The 20,728-nt window shown below is 42.9% G+C and overlaps 1 protein-coding gene across 3 annotated transcripts in view; it reads right to left on the bottom strand.

The window, feature by feature from the left end:
- Positions 1 to 19,726, bottom strand: part of FAM171B (family with sequence similarity 171 member B) — a 31,342-nt gene extending 11,616 nt beyond the window's left edge. Inside the window, exon 1 of one of the 3 annotated variants that reach the window (XM_068196399.1) lies at positions 19,441 to 19,726. In XM_068196399.1, the coding sequence (XP_068052500.1) occupies positions 19,441 to 19,606 (166 nt within the window). In that variant the 5' untranslated portion in view covers positions 19,607 to 19,726. Of the gene's footprint in view, positions 1 to 19,392 lie in introns of all 3 variants that reach the window. The other 2 variants (XM_068196398.1, XM_068196397.1) reach the window with 2 other exon arrangements.
- Between the last annotated feature and the right edge of the window lie 1,002 nt (positions 19,727 to 20,728).

Raw genomic sequence — 20,728 nt, forward strand, 5'->3', positions numbered from 1 at the left:
AAACACCAAACCAAAAAAAGCCTGTAAAGATGTGCTGTTTTCACTCTCTGATGGTGAGCTGAAGAATATCATTGGCTGGTTTTAGCCACACTGAACTTTGATTAGTTCTTTCTCCTGTGGGTATAGAAATTGCCCCAGCATTTCCCCAAAGTGATGCTCTGCCTGGAGGGGCGGTGAGCAGACGCAGGCGCCAGGCTGGAAATGTGTTCTGAAATCCCAGGGATTGAAATCCCAAGGGTTGATGAGACAAAGCTCTCCAGTGGCAGCTCTGGAAGAGTCCCCAGTTGTGTGACTGTCACACCCAGGCAGCAGCCACTCCAGAGAGGAGTGCTCACTTCATGCCCCTGAACATCCAGACACAGATTAAAGGAGACCCAACCGCTGCTCTCGGTGCCTTTGGCTTTATCTTTTGCGCTAACACAAGAGTCTCCCTGACAAGAGGGAGTTGTGTCCTGCCTGCACTTGGATTTGCTAATATCAACTAGAATTTACTCTGCCAACAAGTCACTTGAAACTCCCACGCACTGGTTTTGGAGAGACTTTCTAAAAGAATTATTCTTTGCACTCCTCAAGAGTAACAGCACAGGAGACATGAGGACACCTCATTATGCCTCCACCCAAATGCTTGTGAAGTGATAACACGTTCAAAATCCATGTGAAGAAAAGCCAGAATCCAACAGTAACAATTTTCTACTCACACAGCCACATTCACCATAGTTTTGCAGACCAGTTGTTGCAGCCCAGTGAAAAGCAGGACATTCCCAGGGCCCAGAGCTCAGACTTTGTATGCACCTCTGGTCCTACTGCACTGATCACTTCTTTCCAACCTTGACATCCCCTGACCAGCTCCCTCCTCACAAGCCTCACATCCATTTAGTGTGCAAATTTATCACTTATTTAATGGTATTCAGTTATTAACAATGTCACAGTAACATCCAAGACACCTAATTTGCAAAGGAAATACTGTCTTTTTCTTTTTATAAATACCTTAATTTACAAGCCTTTAAGGACAATTTTAAGCCTCAACTATGACGGAAACTGCAGTAGGATACTTGAATCACAATAAAATATGCCGAAAAGAACAATTCAGATAAAAAGAATGAACACTTGGTTAGCTTTTTAACAAAAGCAAAACTGAAAACTTAAACAATGGATGAACCTTGTGCTTTTTTCTGGTCACTGACACGTGCCAAACACAAGTGGGTCAGCTGTATCTCAGTATTAAACAGATTTGACATAACTCCTACAATTAGAAGAAAGAACTCAGTCCTTGCTAATTTGATTTGTGCTGCCTCAGAGGAAGGGATTCCTCTCTTGGCAGGTCCACTGGAAATGCCAGTTTCTACAGCATTAAAATGTTTCTGATAAAGGTTCATACAAATGCATCAGTTATTCAGACAAAGGGAAAAAAAGGCCTTCTACCACATTTAGCTACTTCAGTCCTGGTCAGTAAAACTGATTTTACTGAATTTACACCTCATTTCTTTGCAAAGAAATATCTAATGCCTGGAATTTGGCTTCATATCACTGTCCTAACTCAGAAATCATATCACAGAATTAAGCCAAAGAACTGCTTGGAATTGTAAGCTGGGTACAAATGTAACAGTGCAAAAAATCTCAGTTATGGTCCATGTAATTTGTTCTTAATTCTGCAGACAAGCATGTCATCTGGTTACCATTTATGTGAGATTTAATTAACATGGTCAAGGCCAGAGCCCTCACAGGCACCAGTATGTGCCAAACTACACATACCATCATTAACTGAGGTATGGTGGTGAAAACACACAGGGCACTGCCCAGGAAGAATTCCCACACCTTCTGCCAGCCCTAAACCCTTTTCCCTTTTAATCGCCAAGTTGCTGTAGCCAAAGTGGTTGTGCACCTGGAAGGAGGCAGTTACTCTTCTCAGACACACAGACAGCTACCCAGTTAAGCAATAATCTTATGGGATAAACAGTAAATACAATCAAACTGTTCCATAATTCCTTCCTTCAGACGGGACTCCTATCACCCTTGCCCAGAGGTGTTTAAACTCATGGCAGAAAAGGCACACACTGATATGAGTTCCCTGTTAACCAGGCAGAGAAAACCCAGGCTGTGCCATTTCCTTGGTCTTAGCTGACTGAACAACCCTTTTTCCATCTTCTACATTCATAAAACACCATATTTTTTGGCTTAGCACAATTAGGGATATGAAAGGTGCACTGATCTGCAAAGGAAAAATGTGTGATAAGAATAAGGGGTTTTACTACACATCCAATATTGCAATGGTATTGCCACAGGGGGTGGAAATCAATGAAACACATAATCTAGACAGCCAACACACATCTGGCTTCAGTAAAAAAAAAAAGGTCATACCAAAGCCATCCTCCTGCCCACAAACGCCAATTGCTACTTCTTACAATTTTCTTAAAACTACAGTAATAGCAGTGACAAACTAGAAAAAGCATGGATGGAAAAAGCAGGAGCCACCTGCAGTTCATTAAAAATCCATGTACTCGAGGGGCAGTTGTGGCAGCACCTGAGGGCTGGGGGGTGATTTAGTGCAGGGCCAAGCCCCCCTCCCCACAGGCACCATCCATCTGTGGGTACCTTTGTTCTGGAGCCAGGTACAAAGCGCTGACACAGGACTGAGCTTGCTGCCTTGCACAGTGCATTAAAATGACCTGATAGGTGACCCCTAAACTCCCAGAACTATTTTATTGGGAGAGTTATTGTCAGGCACTGGGGTGAGCTCTCTGGCTGGTTTTCAATTATGCTTCTCATAGCTATCAAATAACCTGCAGATCTAATTAATAACCACTACAGCCAAATGTAGGCTTCATTTGTTAGCTATCAGTGTTCTTTTATCCTGTCATACTCCGTGCAGTAATTTATAGACCCTAGAACAAATGGGAATATACATGTGTAAAGATCTTTCTAAACTCTGCACAAATCATTCTATCTATTCCAAACTGGTATCAGAATATCTCATTTAGAAACTAATTACGTGATTCTTTATAAGGATATTTTATGTACTACTCCTCTGATTTAAAACAGAAGCAGAATATTAATAGCAGGACATTATTTTTCCTCCCTAAAATGGAACAGGAACACTGCTAAAATACAAAATACACTGCAAGTGTTTTGGCCTGTGCAATTTTCACTTTGTCTTCATTAATTAGTTGTGAGTACAATCTGCATGTTTCATTTTCAACAACTTATGACTGAACTGAGAAGCAAAGAAGCTCATATTATTCACAAAAGGTCTGAGAAAATTCAGCAAATACCTAACCAGCTGTAAAAATCGTGAAAAGAGAACCTTAGGTAAGGACAACATATGCTTAGGACAACAAATACAATCATTCTACCTGGCTGCAAAAAGAAAATACTTGGAAGCAGACAACTACTGACAGTCTCACTCTTGCACTTAGCAGGGGGTTAAGTTTGCACCACCCCTCTCCAGAATCACTCTGGGAGTTAAAACTTTCCAGCCAGGAGCTCAACACTAACCCCAAAGTGATGGGTGAGGAACAGGGGAACATAAGGACAGATATAGACTGCAGCAATTTCTAAAAATTGCCTTATTTAGGCTGATCTTTAGGCAAAGTGGCAGCATTATGGCTCTAATTTTAAAGCAAGATGAGGCTGCACCTTGAAATCCCTTTGGAGAAAAGATATTGATGTTTTACTGCTTTTAGACAATACAGATACCATAAAAAGATATTTTTAAACAAACTGAAGCACAGAGGTGATCAGCATTGGCTGCATTTGTATATGCACAGCCAGTCCATATTATCTATACAGCACAGTTCTGTAGCTCTGCACTCCCTTAAAATATTTTAATGCAAAATCAAACTTTAGGATGTATATTTAAGAGAAGCTTTGGCAAACATCTTTGCAGTGACACACAACACATTACCAATTTCCAAGGACAAAGCAGCAAAACAGGGTCTGGGAAAGTAGGACACCACAGTATTCCCACTGCCCTATTTCTGGTCAACCAATTTCCACAGAAGGCATCTACAAAAATCTCAATTACGAAGGAGCAAAAGGTAGATCCTGGGGGGAACAGGCAGTCCCTTTTACACAGAGAAAGGCTGTTACAGTCACTTTTATTGTAGGAGGCAGTTTAACCCAATCTAGTCAGATGTAGCTGCTTCCACCAAGCTCCTGCTTCACAGTCAAAAAGTGTAACAGATTAGAAATTTTAAAAAATTTAGCACCCTGTTGCCTAAGCTTCATCACACATCAGGCTATTCAAGTGAGCTTTTGCTGGGAAAAAAAAACCAATTATTTTCTAACTCAAGAGTTTTTCAAACAAATTCTTTTGTATTTGCTTCAAACAATGATTTCAGATACAGAGAAACATTTCCTTATTTCACCTTATTTCTCTGATGAGAATATCACAGCACAGCTGTGATAGACACGTGCAGCCCACAGTGCCAGAATTGTCAGCTATCTGTACATGGGTTAATGGAAATGATTTACTAGGAGCTCATTCATGTCAATACATGCATCATTTCAGCACACACTACAGTATTCAGGTGGCCCTTCCTCCCACCTTTTTGGGAAAATTAAAAATACAGCATAAGAACACCTTTCACACACTATTCTGACTCCTCAGCGCCACATCAAGGAGGGGCTGCATCTCTTGAAACAACTGGATGCTTCTGCTCTTAAGAGCTGAACAAAACAATGCAGGAAGAGATGTAAACCCAACAGTCTGCTGTCATCTCAAACAAAAATACACCTGCTTTCTGCTCATTCACTGTGCTCTGGAAACTCCCTTTCCCACGTCCTATTTCCCCTTGCTTTTGATTGTGTCCTCTTTCCTTTGCAGAGCTCTGCTCAGTCTCCTTCCTCCGCAATTCAATCCATCCCGGAGTCATCTCTGTGATGAGGAGTCCCTGTAATATTTTAGCCAGTGAGATCACTGATTAAGAGAAAAGACTCTTCTGAAGATGAGGTTTTCTGCAAGCCTCACACTAAAAAGAGAGGTGAATTTATTACGTGAAATTAAATGCATTGAATCAAACCCATCAGGATGAGCACTTTAAAGGGACACTTCTAATCTAGCAGACTGAAAAACTGGCAGGGATTTGCCTCTGGGAAATTAGCATGATCCAGGGAAAACTTCAAGGTTCTAAGTAAATTAGTAGGTGGAAAACTAATTATTTATTTCATTCAAAAGAGACCCAAATGCAGCTTCATATGATAATAAAACTGTATCAGACTGTATGAAGAAGCTGACTGCCTGCTAACACACTGGAGCAACTGTTACATATTTTACAGAAAAGAACAAAGCCTTTTTCCCTTCTTAAAGGGGTTTTGGTAGGAAACAAAAGTAAATAAACAAAATAAAAAGCCCAACACACCAGCGAAATAGAATGTTTATCTGAGTCATACCTTGTCCATTTTTTCCCAGCTAAAGTATTCATAGACTTGGCACCACTTTTTACATAGAATTAACAGTGCATTTTCCTGATGTTTTCAGAAAATAGTTGTTAGTTGCATTTATTTACGGACAACAATTTTGTTTCACTTCAGCAGAATTTTTTTTCACTTTAACAGAATTATTTTCCTTTTATATTCAGGGGTTTATATTTTGTATGGAGTTGTGTGCATACGAAAATACAAATCTTAAGAAAACAACAAGAGGGAAAGGAGATCTGTTTTTTGAAAAGAGAGGTAAAGAAAACTGCAAAACATTCTTACTAGAAATCCTGTCCTTGAATACTTGTTGAAAAACAGTAATTTATGCCACATTAGTACTTTTGCACTGAAAGGATTTCCAAAGTAGTCAATAAGCATTAGGTCAGTGTAAACCAATAAACTGTTCTCCCTACAACTTTTGCTATCAGTTCCTCCAAATTCAGAAGCAACTGAAAGGCAAGATGAAATTTAATCAGGACTAAATATGGCCAATATTCAAACTCTGGCAAACTTGAGCTGACACATTTTGATGTGATATTTGCCCAGTACAATTATGTCTGTACTTCCCAACAGACATTAAATTCCCATCCATCTCATTCCACAGCACTTGTACAGGCACTGATTGCAGCACTACCTTGAGTTCACATAAAAAAAAAAAAGACAAAAAACCCCACCACATTAAAAAAAAATGCAAACTTTTAATGCTTGCAATTATTTTAATGGATTTGGATTACTTTATAATCTGCATGGCCTCAGTATTCAAAATCTGTATGATTGCATAGGCATATATAGCTTTTTCAATTTGAAGTTCTGCTGTATATATGAGTGGACTGATCTTATGACTTGTTTGAATAAATAAACAAAAATAATCATTTTCTACAAGCAGATGTGTTCTGCCATTAGAAGTGGTTACACTTCCATCCAAGGTCTCATACCACATGCATAAACAAACTATATAAGCATAATAATCATTCCACAAATGTTGACGGGAACCAAATTTTGATAAAATTAAGGTCCTGCAAAATCAATAAAATAAACCAGATGATCATAGGCAGTGTCCCTAATGATTACTGCTGCATAATCAATGAACACCTTCCTGGAAGGATCCTGCTTGTAAGAAGTGCAGCAGAATGCCAGCAGGCTAATCCATAAAGCTGCTAACCACTCACTCTCCTATCCAGTGGGAACACACCCCCAAGCACTTTGAAGTGCTCCTGGTAAGATATAGAAAACAGAAGGAAAATTCCCCTTGATGATACATTGATGATACATTTTTATGGGCTACCTAAGCAAGAACCATGAAATTCACACAGGAAAGCAGCCATGAAGGGTAGATGGGATTTTTTTCCTCTGTATTCCTTTAACACTGCATGGCATTTATGTAATTTAAAAAATTCACTGGAATAATTTTAAGTGCACAGCACGTACTGCTGCAAGGTACTCATTTGGTAAGGAGTTGCAAGATGTTTTTTCACCATTTGTGCCTTCTTCACAAATTAAAATCAGACTGTGTCATCACCCGAGACAGAACACGGGAATTCACAGGACACAATAAACCTATGAGAATTAAAATTACCATAGCAACTCTGCATTTTGATTTGCTGCTATTTTGTTGAATCAGCCAGCCTGGTTCTCAGAGCTGTGGTTACTATGGAAGACTGAAGCAGAAATTCACCTTCCTGGGGCAAGTGAGACAGGCAGTAGACAGGATGAAATGCTGCAATGTGCAGAGCTTCACTTGTTTAGGAGTCATTTATTTTAAATATCATCTTCTGTAATTTTATATAAGCGAGATAAATTATTAATGTTACAATAATAAAATCTTAAATAAAATTTACCTTTCAAATTAAGATAAACTTGCAAGTGAAAGAGATAAAATGAGCAAGTAAATACTAGAAAGAGCTCCCAAAACCTACAAGATAAAACAGCTTTGCCCAGGCATTTCAGAGGCCATTATAAGGTTATTTTTTTCATTTCAGTTTACTCACTGGCTAATATCAAACATGTAAAGCTGCTCTTTCATTTTTTTTTTAAATCACTGCCAGTATAATTTTACCCTGCATCAGAGCTGAAGGAATGAAACTATTAAAAATTCAGTTTGCTACAGAATACTGGGGGAAAACGTACAGAGGGAAATATTATAAAATCTTCATAACATTCTATTTTAAATATGGGGTTTTATATGAACCCCACAATATATTATACATCTTCAAGAAAAATGGGCAAATCCCTGTTAGAGAATAAGCCAACAATGTGGATTTCCCACTGATGAACTTTCTAATTAAACCTTCAGTATTTACACAGCAAAAATAAACCAGTCAGCAGCAGCATCTTGACAAAATGTGACCATTTCTTGTAGAGAACTTGGAATGATTTGTCAAACCTACCCTCTAACAGTCAATATACTTGGACAGAAAGAATATTCCAGCACCCTTGCAACATCAGTCTTTTTTTTTTTAATCCTAATGGCTCAGGTACAGCATTTATCTTGTGGAATTCCTAGTGGTGACTAGTGAGTGGAATTAGCAGAAAAAAAAACTGTGCAATTTTAAACATACCCTCAATTTGACAGAAGGAGGAAAAAAAAAATCACAGGAAAAGAAAGTAGCACCTGTTCAAACATTACATTTATTGCTGTGAAACCCTAAGACAGATATACGTCCACAGACTCTGTGGAATAATACAGCCCACAAAACAGAAATTCAAACATCAGTGCACGCTACTCACTAATTGCAAAGGACAACTTCTGTTGCATTCAGAGATATTTTTCAATAATAACCTGGTCACTACCGTTGTCTGAGAATACTTTTGTTGCCCTAAAGCTGTAAAGTCTCACACTACTCCTTGAAGAAAGATATTTGTAACGCTGCTGCAATGTCTGTCTTTCACCTGCAGGAAAAGAACCTCTAATCCCTTGGAAGAAGGCCAATGTATAAAGGCATATGTGGAGAAAATAGAATTTAACGTTTGCAGGACAACATTCCCTAAGGGTAGCTCTGTACACGTGGAATGGGAATTCTTTATTGCAAGAGTTAGGAAATCCATATTGCAGCAACAAAGCAAGAGCACCCAACAAGCTACAGTCTCTTTCATATAGAAATTTTCATTAAAGTTGAGTTTCGTAAAGTGAATGATCAAATGTCACAAAACAACAAAGAACACAAGATTATTAGAAAAATGATTGCAGATTGCTACTCATTTTAAATAAGTATTATTCCTAAGAGTTTAAAAAGGTTTTACAAAAGAGAAAGTTCTGTCAAATCAGATCACAGGCTAAAGCAAAACAATGGAATCAGGACAAGAACACAACTTCTCTGGGCCCAGGATGCTGTCCTAGATTGCAAGGCACATTGCCATCCATTAGAGGTGTGGCAGTTCTCTTCTCTTAATTGGGCAGTTTTCTTTATCTGTTCCACAAAGCAATCCTCCCCCCGGGGAGACATCTGCTGTTAATGGGCTATTCAATGTCACTGCATGACTGATAAATAAAAGTTGCAGCATCCCACTGAGAGATGCTCTGCCCAGAGGGAGGAGCCAAGCATTCCTACCTGGATATAATCTTGAGTTTCTGGAACACCAGCACGGCTTTTTCTGTGCTGGATTTTCCAGAGGAACAGCTGCCTCTTCCACTGCAGGAAGACCACACCCTTTTCTACAGGATCACTGCTCCAACAAAACCACACCTGACACTCCAGGAGGACTGCAGCCACAATTCCAATTGGACTGTACCAACCCCCTGTCCACCAGGGTGTCAACTTGTATTCTGACTCTGTCAGTGCTGTTTTGGTTCACTGCATTGTTTATCTTTCTATTTTCTTCCCTAATAAAGAACTATTATTCCTGCTCCCATATTTGTGCCTGAGAGCCCCCCTTAAATTCAAAATGATAACAATTCAGAAGGAGGGGGTCTCTTTTTTTTTTTTTTTTTTTTCCATTTCAGGGGAGGCTCCTGCCTTCCTTAGCAGACACCTGTCTTTCCAAACCAAGACAGATGCTATGTGTCAGTGCTGGATGCACTAATGACTCAGCCGCTGCTGCTCGGAATCATTACTGCCTGCCTACAGCTCATCACCAGATCAAGTGCTCCAGGAGCCAGCTGAAGGCCCCAGCTGTGTTGTCTCCAGCACAAACACAAGTTCTCCCTTCCCAGCAGGTGCCCCAAATCCTGTAGGGAATAATGGGAAAATGACTTAGCACCATGGAAACCTTTCTAGGATGATGGGAATGGTTTTGTTGACACCAAGGCTACGAACGGGGCAGTAAACAATTTCTTCTTATCCCCAAATACTCAAGACTCATTCAGCACCTCTGAGATTGTGCCAGCTGGACTGGGGGAAAACAAATCCACTAAAGTATTTCTGGGAGAATCTGTCCCATGGAACACTGAAGAATCCAGCAGACTGGATGAGGGTGAGGGACAGATTTTTTCTACTGGCAGTGCTTAAGAAGAAACACCCAACAAAAACACAAGAGGGGGAGAAGGCAGCTGACAACTAATTAAGAGGCAAACAGCCATGACAACTTCTTTTGCTCAGTGCTGCACCCAAACTGAGCAGGGTCTCACAAATGTTTCACTGGGTCTCACTTAGGCTGAATTTAATTAGAGGATTTTCTCAACCTCAGTGGTCCGTAATCCAAAGAAACTCTCTACTCCAGCCCAGTGAGAGTAAGTTTTCTCCTTTGCTCCCAGAAACAATGGAATAAGCTCCTGTGATATTTATCACAAGCCATAATTCATGTTATTAACAGTTTTTATTGTTCTAAACACTCGGTCTACCAAAATCCTACTTTTACCCAACATAAAATTACTCATTTCTCCTGTTTAGTCTCTTAATGAAATGCTTCAAAACAGAGGAAAATTATTTTCCACAATTATATGAAAAAACCTTTTAAAATCCCATTAGAGTCTATAATAGGTGGAGAGGGCAAGCATGTCCTTCTCAATCCCAGCAAAATGGACAATATTTTCAAATATCTTGACATCATTGACCTTCTCTCCAATAGAATAGCTCAGATTAGCACATAAAAATTATCAACCAGATTTGCTACTTCACAGAAAATAACTTCCATGAGAATGTCCCAATCAGTTTCATTTGGGAGCCTTGCTCATGCAGAGTCATTAATAATAAATAGATTTGGTGTTTTGCCAAGATTCATAACCATGCTACACACCAATATCTATTTCAGCAGACTGAGCCAACTGCATGCATCATATTTATGAAACAGCCCCAAATCTGCAGCAGAGGACGTAACTTCACTTTGTCCCAGTTTGCATGTATTAGGGGAAGGCACATGAAGGACGTGAGCCTTGTTTAACCTTGCACAGGAAAGGTTTTGGGGGCCCTAAACAACAGCCCTCCCTCACCCAGGGATAAAGGGCCAAGAGCTCTGTTGAGATGCATGGCAGGGCACCAGTCACCAACTGCAGGCAAGGATTTGACTGGAAAGGGATTTGCTTTTCTCTCTAAGGATAAACAACCATGGGAATAGGCTGTCCAGAGAGGTTCCCCAGTCCTGAAGCCTTCCATGGCCTGACAGGAAAGCTCCCAGCTGTGAGTTCAGTGCCAACCCTGCTTTAAGAATGCCCCTGATGGTCCCTCCAGCCTAAACATCCACCCAGATCCTCAGTTACTCTCAAATCACAGAATATAAAACCAACAAGTATCATCTTCACTTATTTCAGCTGCTAATTTTAATACATTTACCAAATCTGTCTGAAAGTTTTACCTGGAGTACACACCATCCTATGATAATTTGGGGCTCACCATCTGATGCAAATTCCATGCTTAATTTTGGAAATAGGGTGAAAAGATACTTTATCTTTATCTTGCATGGCATTACTTGTGATAATTCTTGCAGTAAGTGAAAACAGTAATACCAATGATTCTGAAAGTTAAGTCAGTTTGAGTAATCAAAGGATTGCTCAGACTTGAAACTAAAATAACCTACAACAAAAACCCTGAAAGTTACATGCACACACCAGTGGGAAAGTTCAATCATTAAATACAGACAAAAGATTAATGAGAAAGAAAAATAAAACTATGTGAAATACAATAAAAAGTTTCAGAAGAGGCAGATGAACTATTAAGGACCACACCGAAACAAACAAACAAACCCACCCAAACAAACAAAACCCACCTGAATTCAGCTATTTCCTCCAAAATAAGCTGCACCATAATGAGTCAGTGCTCCAACTGATCTGCCTATAGCCACACTGTGTTTAGTAAAAGCACCCAAGCCAACACTCAGAGGCACAGGCTGGAGCCCTCATCAGTCCCACGACACTCCACAGACCTCATGGCACTTTTGGGGTGCAGTGGTCACATCAAAAATGGCTTTCAACCACAGTCTGCTGGGGACATGTTGAAGCAGCTCTGAGATTCTCTCTATTCTTCTGTTTCATGACCTCCTAATGCACATTGGTTCAATGCATGCCTCACACTCATACCTATAAGTACTGCATTGCATTCAACACACACAAAAAACCCCCAACATTCCCCACCACAGCTGTCATGCAGCTTAACTTGTACAGCTGCCAGTGGTTCAGGTAAGATCCACACCAAAATCACCACATTTTTCAAAATGGGACAAGATAAAATCACAAGGTAGAGGGACAAAACTGGCTTTTGCTCTCTAACCCACCACAAGCCACAATTCATTTCATGTAATCTCAATAAGAGGTCACCTGTTGCCTCTTCCCTTGGTAGAAATGCAGTTTCTTATGTACCTGGCACTGCCAACAGTAAATGCACAGTGCTAGAGAAAGGGTCACATGGAAGTCCAGCAGGAGGAACTGACCCTGTACCCACCTCCTGCAACTGCCTCATTTCCACATTTTGACAATTGTGCCCTGCAGCCTGACTTCTTTCAGACAGCAGAGGCTCCCTTGGAGTCCACGGGAGGAAGCATAATCAGGGAAGAGAAAGAAGGACAAGAAATTGAGGGGAAAGAATAAGGGTTCATGCCTGCCCTTGGTGAGACTTAGGGGGCTTATGCACACACAGACAGGCAAGAACATCACTGCCAGGCCTGTCACCCCCAGCAGGACACACAGATGGCTTCCATGAGCTACATCAGACACAGCCACACATCACCAGGGAGATGCCACACAAGTGCCATGAGCTGCACACCTGTTACTGTGGTGTTTACAACAGCCAGAGGGCATGCAGTGGCATTTGGAAAGTTAGGGCAGCTAGTCTAGCTGAGACTGGAGGAGACTTTATCCACATCTTCTACAAACCACAGAGAATAGCTTGTGAAGCTCACAGCAAATTTTTTTTTTTTTTTTTCACTGGACAGAACTGCTGGTGCCACACATGAGCCCTGCACTCTGGCTGAGAAGCTGTGTTAAGGTTTGAAGGGTCCTCCACGCACAGGATTGGTCTAGAGCAAGAACCTGCTCACACTACAGTCCATGAGTGTTCTCCTGTATGGAAGATCTTAGAGTCATCCCTTCCTGCCCTAAATCCCCCCAAATGCCAGGACAGCAAACTGCCCAAAGGTTGCCCTCTGTACAGACTATCTGTTGTAGATGTGAAAGGGAGATGTGGTGGGGCTGCAGCAGCACGTGCTCCATGCTGCAGGCTCAGAGTTTGGAAGGACTGCCCTTTCCCAGGAACCCAGCTCTGCTGCAGGGATCTGGAATGCCTCTTCCAAATGAGCACATTTTGAGTGAAACCTGCCCTACTAAACATTGGGCTTAGGGAGCTCTGCAAGATGAATTCATTCTCTTCAACTTTTCCAACCCCTAGCACAGCTTCACCCAACAAATACACTTCCCTACTGCTGGCTGTAAAGCTGCGCACACTCACATCCTCCCCTCAAACCTCGCAGGAAAAGTGATCTCAAACCTCATGTTTTCTGCTACAACCAGTGCCAGAGAAGCAAGGCAGGAAATGCTACAGCTGCTTTGCAGCCTGCTGAATACACCTTCTTGCAGCTATGTGTGGAAGGTGACAGTTTAGGAGCATGCAGGAGACAGCAAGCCAGGATTAGGCAGGAGGGAGTAGATCTGGTGGTTTCAGCACCCCTGGCAAGCCAGGATTAAGCAGGAGGAGCTAGCCCTACTGAACACAGAAGAGTTATTTGAGAGTAAACTAACTCTGATGGTGCTAGGGAAATAGATGATCACAGAACCTGGGTTCTGTGCCCCTACAGCACCCCAGATGCAAAGTCTATGAATTAAGAATGAAACACAGTATCAGGAGTAATGACGAGGACACATCTGCTCTGTCACACTGTGCCTCAAGTCCCCATTCATTACAGATGGATACAGTGATGTCAAAATATGCAGCTTTCAAGACAACAAAGTAACCTGTGCTGTTTTGCTAAGCTTGACACACCAAGAATTGAGTTTATTTTGAATAAACTTTCCTCTCAGATGTTCGCCTATGTCTTCAAAGACTTCATCTACTGAGCTTGTTCACAGAGAAAGCCTGCTACAGATCCCCAGTGACCCAGATAGCTGCATGCCAAATTCTCAACCTGCCTTTTTCTCAGCCTGACAGTAATTCCGTGAATGTTTTTACATAGCAATTGCCCTTTGATGGTGTTCTTTCTGCTAACAGGCTGACAAGAAGCAAACTTCAGCAAAACAAATAAGAACTGCAAAAACTACCACCTTGCAATAGGTAGCTTCCTGCCATCATTAATCCCTTGTTTCCTGCCACTTTTGGCCATGTATTCATGGGTCCCGATTCCATGAGCGCTAAAAGACCTTGTCTCTCTCAGTTCTTTACAATAAAAGCTATTATCAAGGCAAGTTTCTTGAAATCAAGCTTCCTGAAGTATAGAGCATGATGCTGTATAATGTATTACAGGCTTCAGTGAAAGCAAGCTTTCAGCTCAGGAGAGATGTCTCACTCCTCAGAACTCCTCGGTACCCCTGTGCTTATGCAGATTCTCTTCCTAAAAAAAAAAAAAAAACCACACCAAAAAAAGTAGTACATTTTTTTTCATGTGTGCTTTACCATGAAAAACCCCAAACTCCTCTTTTTCTTGTATTAGCAACTGAGTGACCTATATCCTAGAGCACGTGCATCTATGAATATTTCTTTTTCCTTATTCATTCCCATTTCCAGCTGCAGATGCTTTACCCCCTCTCAGTGTCCCAATGCCCTCACTGATATTTTTTTGCATTACCAAGTCTTAGAACAGCACAGAAAGCTCAGAAACTTAAGAACATCATCTCCAACAAATCAGGACATGTCTAAGTCTTGCATTCTTTCTCACCTAGCTGAGAAGCCAACATTGTAAATACCAGAGGTTGGGAATCCTAGAAAAAAGAAGAGCAAATCAAAGGCCATTTTCTGAGCTGATTTCTAAAGGGGGAGTTAGCTTGCTTGCACTAAACCATTTGGCTGGGGTGTGCATGTAACATTTCTAACTTGAAAATAAACCTTTTCCCTGACTCCAGTTATATTCCAGTATCTACAGGATAAGAGGGTTGTGTTGCTGCTTGTACAAAACAAATAATGCCAGCTCTGATCAGAAGTCTCTAGTCAGACAGCCCTGGCTTCTTGAGCAGGAACTGTATCCTACATAACTGCTGAGCCATGAAAACGACTGAATTTCCTTCCTTACTGGAATGCTAAAGCATCTCCCACACAGCTTTTAATTCCTCACTCATTTGCTTGTGGTATCTGACTGCGACAAAAGCTCTGAAACAAAACTGGATTTATTGCTGCCCTACTAATCCCCAATCCAGTGGCTTGGGGGACAGCAAACAATAAAGATTGTTCCATCAAATGACAAAGAAGACAGTCACACTACATCATGGGGTTAAGTGCATTATTATGTGTTATTGCTCAAATTCAAACCCAGACAAACGTAACAAGATACCAGAACAAAATGCTCCTCTAAATACCTAAGTATTAGTATCAGCTACACACCAATATATAAGTCATTAGGAAAAAAAATAGTCTACAGCAAGAAACATGGAACACCACGATTAAAAAACCAGTAAGTTGCACATGTTTTGGAGAAATATTTCTCTTTTATCTTAAATAAAAATGAAGCATGAGAAAGTTTCCTTCTACTGGAATGATCAGGAAGAAGACAACATACAAAAGAGTTTAGAAAACTCTGAACCAGAAATGACTTGTCTACAACACAGCTTCACATTAGGCAGCCACTCATCATCACATGCAGGCAGACAGTGCTGAGACATGGGCTCAGAATCAAATTCCACAGGCAGCATCCAGGCAGGGAATTCGTCTCCAGCACGTAAAAAAGTAATCCCTACTTTTCTTCTGGGTTTGTCAACAATCACATATTTATCTCATCTGTCTCAATAAACAGGGGTTTGTGCATTAACAAATAAATACACATAGCAACTCCAAATCCCCCCTCTCCTTTGTTCAGCACCACTGTTAGCTACTACAGCTTTTGAATTTCACCCTACAGAACCAAGTTAATCTCCCCATTGCATGCAAAGCCATCTGCTTAAAAAAAAAAAACAACCTAAAACACTACACCAAACCCAAATAAACTCATTTTTGCCTGAATTCTAGAAGGAGAGGCAGATTGGGCATGGTCTATAAGAAATAACAGGGCAAAGTTTTTCTTGTTCATACTGGGATTACAAAAGGTACAGGGACTACCTACACTTGAAAAAAAACACCTATTTTAAAATATCATTCAAGTCTAATTTAATGTCTCAACATGGTGAAAAACCTCCAGCATGAAGATACTGTATGTCACCCTGTGTAACGTGACAGTTGCCACTGACACAGCTGCTTTTTCTTGCAGGAGCATGTTGTTCATTCAGTGCATGTCAGACCTGCCACAGAGCTGATACAGATAACTATCACTTTTTCAATTTGTGGTCTCTGCTCTATTTATAGAGCAAAATCTGCATTAGAAAGAGAATAACAATGCCCCACATCAGGATAGCCCAAGTCTCATGAACATTAAAGAACGTAACTCTCAGCTCCTGTAAAGAATGCACCTCAATAAAGATAAAGAAAAGGGAACATGGAAAACAAAACCAGATTGGTCTGGATCAGAGCCAGGACTATAATTCACTGAATTCTGTGCTCAAGCCTGCTGACCTCAATGATGAATATCTGAAGCTCCCAGTAGCTTCTCTTCAATTGCTCCTGCACACCAGAGCCCAGATTTCCAAACTGCCACGTGGAAAAGGCAAAAAATCAGTATGAATAAGGAAGAACCAAGGCAGGTTCTCCACTCCAGCAATCACCACCCTAACCAGAGTGGCTTGTCTCTCACTCTTCAAATTTTTTATTTTCTTCTTTCATTTGGAAGAATGCCTGTATCTGTGAGATGAGTCAGAATAACTCCATGAACTGCATCCCTCTTGTATGTGTTCTCTGCCTTGTTACAGAATTTACTTATTACTCTTAGCAATGGCAAGTTTGCTGTTGCTTTTAGGGGAAAAGAAAGAGATGAACAAAAAGCCCTTCTCAGTCATGATGTGCCGCTACCTTCTCCCTGCTGCACTTCCATGTCAGCACAGAGTGCGCACCCCAGACACAGCTGTGCTGACTTCAGCATCTCTCCTCGGCCAGCACAACAATCCCACCGGCAGGAGTCACTTAATCCGGGAGGGAATTGATCTGTAAAACGCTGTAATGAGCTCCGACAGAACAGGGCCATCGATAGGGGAACACACGTCAAACGTGAACTCCAGCCCTGCTCTGTGCCCTCCCAGGCAGGCAGGATAAGCCTCCTGTGCTGTGGCGGCTCTGGGGTCAGCATCACCCCGCACAAAGCCAGGCTGGGGCAGGCTCCTGCTCGCTGGCAGAAGGCAGAGCTGCCTGGCAGCCCCAGCGCAGGAGCTGCAGCTGCAGGAGTGGCCTCTCGCCCTGAGGGATGGCTCTGCTGCCAGTCTTCTGCAGCCATTTATCCTGCCTACCTGGCAGCTGTGAACCATCCGATGATCATTTAACAGAAAGAGACATGACCATCCATTATGTATACATCTGGAGTCCTGTTCTCCTTCTACAAAATGTCCAAAATGTCAATAAAGCAAAAATTGCTTACGTGCTGTGCTGAAACGCCACACAAAAAAAAAAAAAAGGTGCCTAGCAGCGTCTTCAGAGCAATAAAAGTTTCAGAGCAGCAATTAGCTTATCTTTTTCAAAGTCTACCATTGGCTTCTTTCAGTTTTTATAAAAGAAAAAAAATTAATCAAGATCATTTAGAAATCCAGCCAACAAATGAAACAAACCTTTAACTATATTTAAGCCTAAAATAAACAAATGCTGACAACCACCTCAAATGGTAACTTTTAACATTCATAAACTGAGTGAACATGCAAGCTGTGGACTAGAAGACACTTTCTGGGTTCTCATACCTCAGAACCTATGATACCAAATAAGAAAATAAAAGAAAACAGAAAGAGCTGAGCACATGAGTATGCAACAACAACAGTAAACCAACAGAACAGGCATCAAAATGTTAGATACCAACAAAGACCTTGGCCAGGACTGAAGGAGATAAGGTAACAGAGCTTCTTGAAAATAAATCAATACCTGAAACCAAAGAGGATCATTGGATTAGAAAAATTGTCCTTTTTTTTTTTTTTTTTTTTGCCACTCAATTTTTAATGAGCAAAATGTTCACTGCCCAAGTCAGAAATACTGCCAATGCCTTTTAAATGGTGTTTGCTGGTGATTAATGGTATATTCTATTAAAGTATAAGAAGCAAACTAATGAAAAATCATCAGTGGAAATGAGAAAAACAAGGACCAAGATGTTCATCAAATGCCCTTCTTCAAAATGCTGCAGTTTTAATGTTTATATAACAAAAACCACAAACCCAAACCTACACAAAAAAGAGCTGAAAGCAAATCAAGGCATTTTAAGAGTGTATAGAGAAAAATTTAAGACTCTGTTCATTTTCTATCAAATCTAGTTACTTGTCCTACATCTTAAAGTAGTTGCAAGCAAATACTGCAATTTAATATCTTTGCTTGTATTTCCTAATTAACAAATATACTTTGGCAGCTTTGCAAATTGGCTTCAATTCAGGAAAATATTAACCATCTGCCTAAAACTAAGCACATTTTATACCTTCCTGAAGTCAACTGGAAACAGAAGCATGCCTATATGCTAAAAACGAAACATATGCTCCAGTGATATGCCGAAATGGAGCCTTGGTGTTAAAAGGTCTTAATTCATGCTTGAAATCATCTTGAAATTCTTAGGTGAAAAGCAGTATGGCAAGAAAAATATCGGCTTATCCTCATTTGAGCCCCTAAACTTCAAACTGTACACATATTATTTAAACCAGACGACAGTACAGACAGCTCATCATTCGCTCTGGTTCTGCAAAGGGGTACCCCCAAATATTTGATTGCAAAACTAGGGCCTGAAGCTGAAATATGCACATTATTTTCGTGGTCTTGGATAAGCATCTGCATAGGAGCTGCAAAAACTAACGAGCTCAGCAGCCCCATCACGCATTTGACAGGCTCAAGATGCTCGCACACGTATCAGCTGGTTTATTTTTAAAGTGACACAGAAATATACACAGAAATAAATACCCGTCTATGATACATACATATATATTTACATTCCACGGACGCTCCGCTATCTCCCTGTGGCCGTTCCTGCCAGCCAGCAGGACTCCCTGGAGCCCCGCTAGCCAAGGCCAGGCTTCGGCGGCCCGAGGTGCGGGTCAATGCACTCCCACCCGCAGGCTCCAAACACGGACCGCGCTCCAGCCACGCCGCAGCCGCTCATTCAGGGGGCCGGCACCGCACGGCGCACACGCCGGGGCTCCCCGCGGGGGGAGAGCAGCCGTCCCGCAGGGGAGGAAGGTGGATGCGGGGAAGGGTTCGGCACCTGATGAAGGGAAGGGTTCGGTACGCGATGCAGGGGAGGGTTCGGTACCCGGTGAAGGGAAGGGTTCGGTACGCGATGCAGGGGAGGGTTCGGTACCCGGTGAAGGGGAGGGTTCGGTACCTGATGAAGGGAAGGGTTCGGTACGCGATGCAGGGGAGGGTTCGGTACCCGGTGAAGGGGAAGGTTCGGTACGTGATGCAGGGGAGGGTTCGGTACCTGATGCCGCGGCGGGGGCGCCCCCGGGCAGCGCCGCTCGCTGCTGCTGCGGGCGGGTGGCGGCGGCGGGGGGCGGCCGCCCCATCATCAGCATCACCAGCATCGGCAGCAGCGCTGCCGCCAGCCCCGGGAGCAGCGCGGAGAGGCGCCCGCAGGTGCCCGGCATGGCGAGCAGCCCGGGGGCAGCGGAGGCATATTGCGGGAGGCCGGCGCAGCGCTCCGCACCCGCGGCCCCGGCGGCGGCTCTGCGGCGGCTCCGCTCGCCCGCCCGCCCACGGACGTGCCGGGGCGGCGCTGGGGCGGGGCGGGGCGGGGCGGAGCGGGGCCGCCTCCCCCAGGTGCCGGGGATGTCGTGGCTCCGAGGCGGCGGCGCTCGCATCGCCCCCCGCACTTGTTGCCGGCGGTGGCGAAGCGTCACGGGCCGCGCTGCGCGGGGCAGCCCCAGCATCGCCTGCGGAATCGGTGAACCACACAGAGCCACAGAACCCACCGGGCTGGGAAAGACCTTGGAGGGCGCCGAGTCCAGCCTGTGACCCAACAGCACCGTGTCAAGCGGACCACGGCGCTGAGTGGCACCTCCAGGCTTTCCTTAAACACCTGCGGGGATGGTGACTCCGCCACCTCTGCGGGCGGCCCGTTCCAGGGTCGGATCCCCCTTTCTTGAAGAAATTCTGCCTGATATCCAGCCTAAACCTCGCCTGGCACAGCTGAAGACTGTGTCCTCTCGGCCTGTCACCGATTGCTTGGGAGCAGAGCCCATCTGGCTGCTCCTTCCTTTCAGGGAGCTGTGGAGAGCGGCAGGGTCTCCCCTGGGCCCTCTTTTCTCCAGGATAAACACGCCCAGCTCCCTCAGCTGCTCCTCACTCACTTGTGCTCCAGACCCTTCTCTGGCCTCACAAACACGTGTGCACGCATTCCAATTTTACTTGTGTGCATCCTTAATTCTAAAAAATGCGTTCAGGAGAGCTAAAACTTTTTATTCTCTGTACTGCTGATCAGTGCAATGTTGGCTTTCAGGAACTGCTAATAGGAGCAAACATGCACACGAGGCAGAGAGATCCTGTGTGTCGATCAAGGCTTTAGGAGATGTAATGTCATTTTAAAGGCTGTCACAGCGACTGGAGCACACGCCTGATGCGGAGGGAGCTGGGTGTATCCGCACAGCCCAGGGCAGGGTAGTGGAAAAACCACTGCAGTTGTTCCCAGCAGGTAAGGCTGGAAAAAAACCCCAAAACCTAAAGAAAGGCACATCCAGACACACCAAACTGCCCCAGAGCAGGCAGCACCT

The sequence above is a fragment of the Anomalospiza imberbis genome, chromosome 7 (assembly GCF_031753505.1).
Source record: "Anomalospiza imberbis isolate Cuckoo-Finch-1a 21T00152 chromosome 7, ASM3175350v1, whole genome shotgun sequence".
NCBI classification, from domain to species: domain Eukaryota; kingdom Metazoa; phylum Chordata; class Aves; order Passeriformes; family Viduidae; genus Anomalospiza; species Anomalospiza imberbis.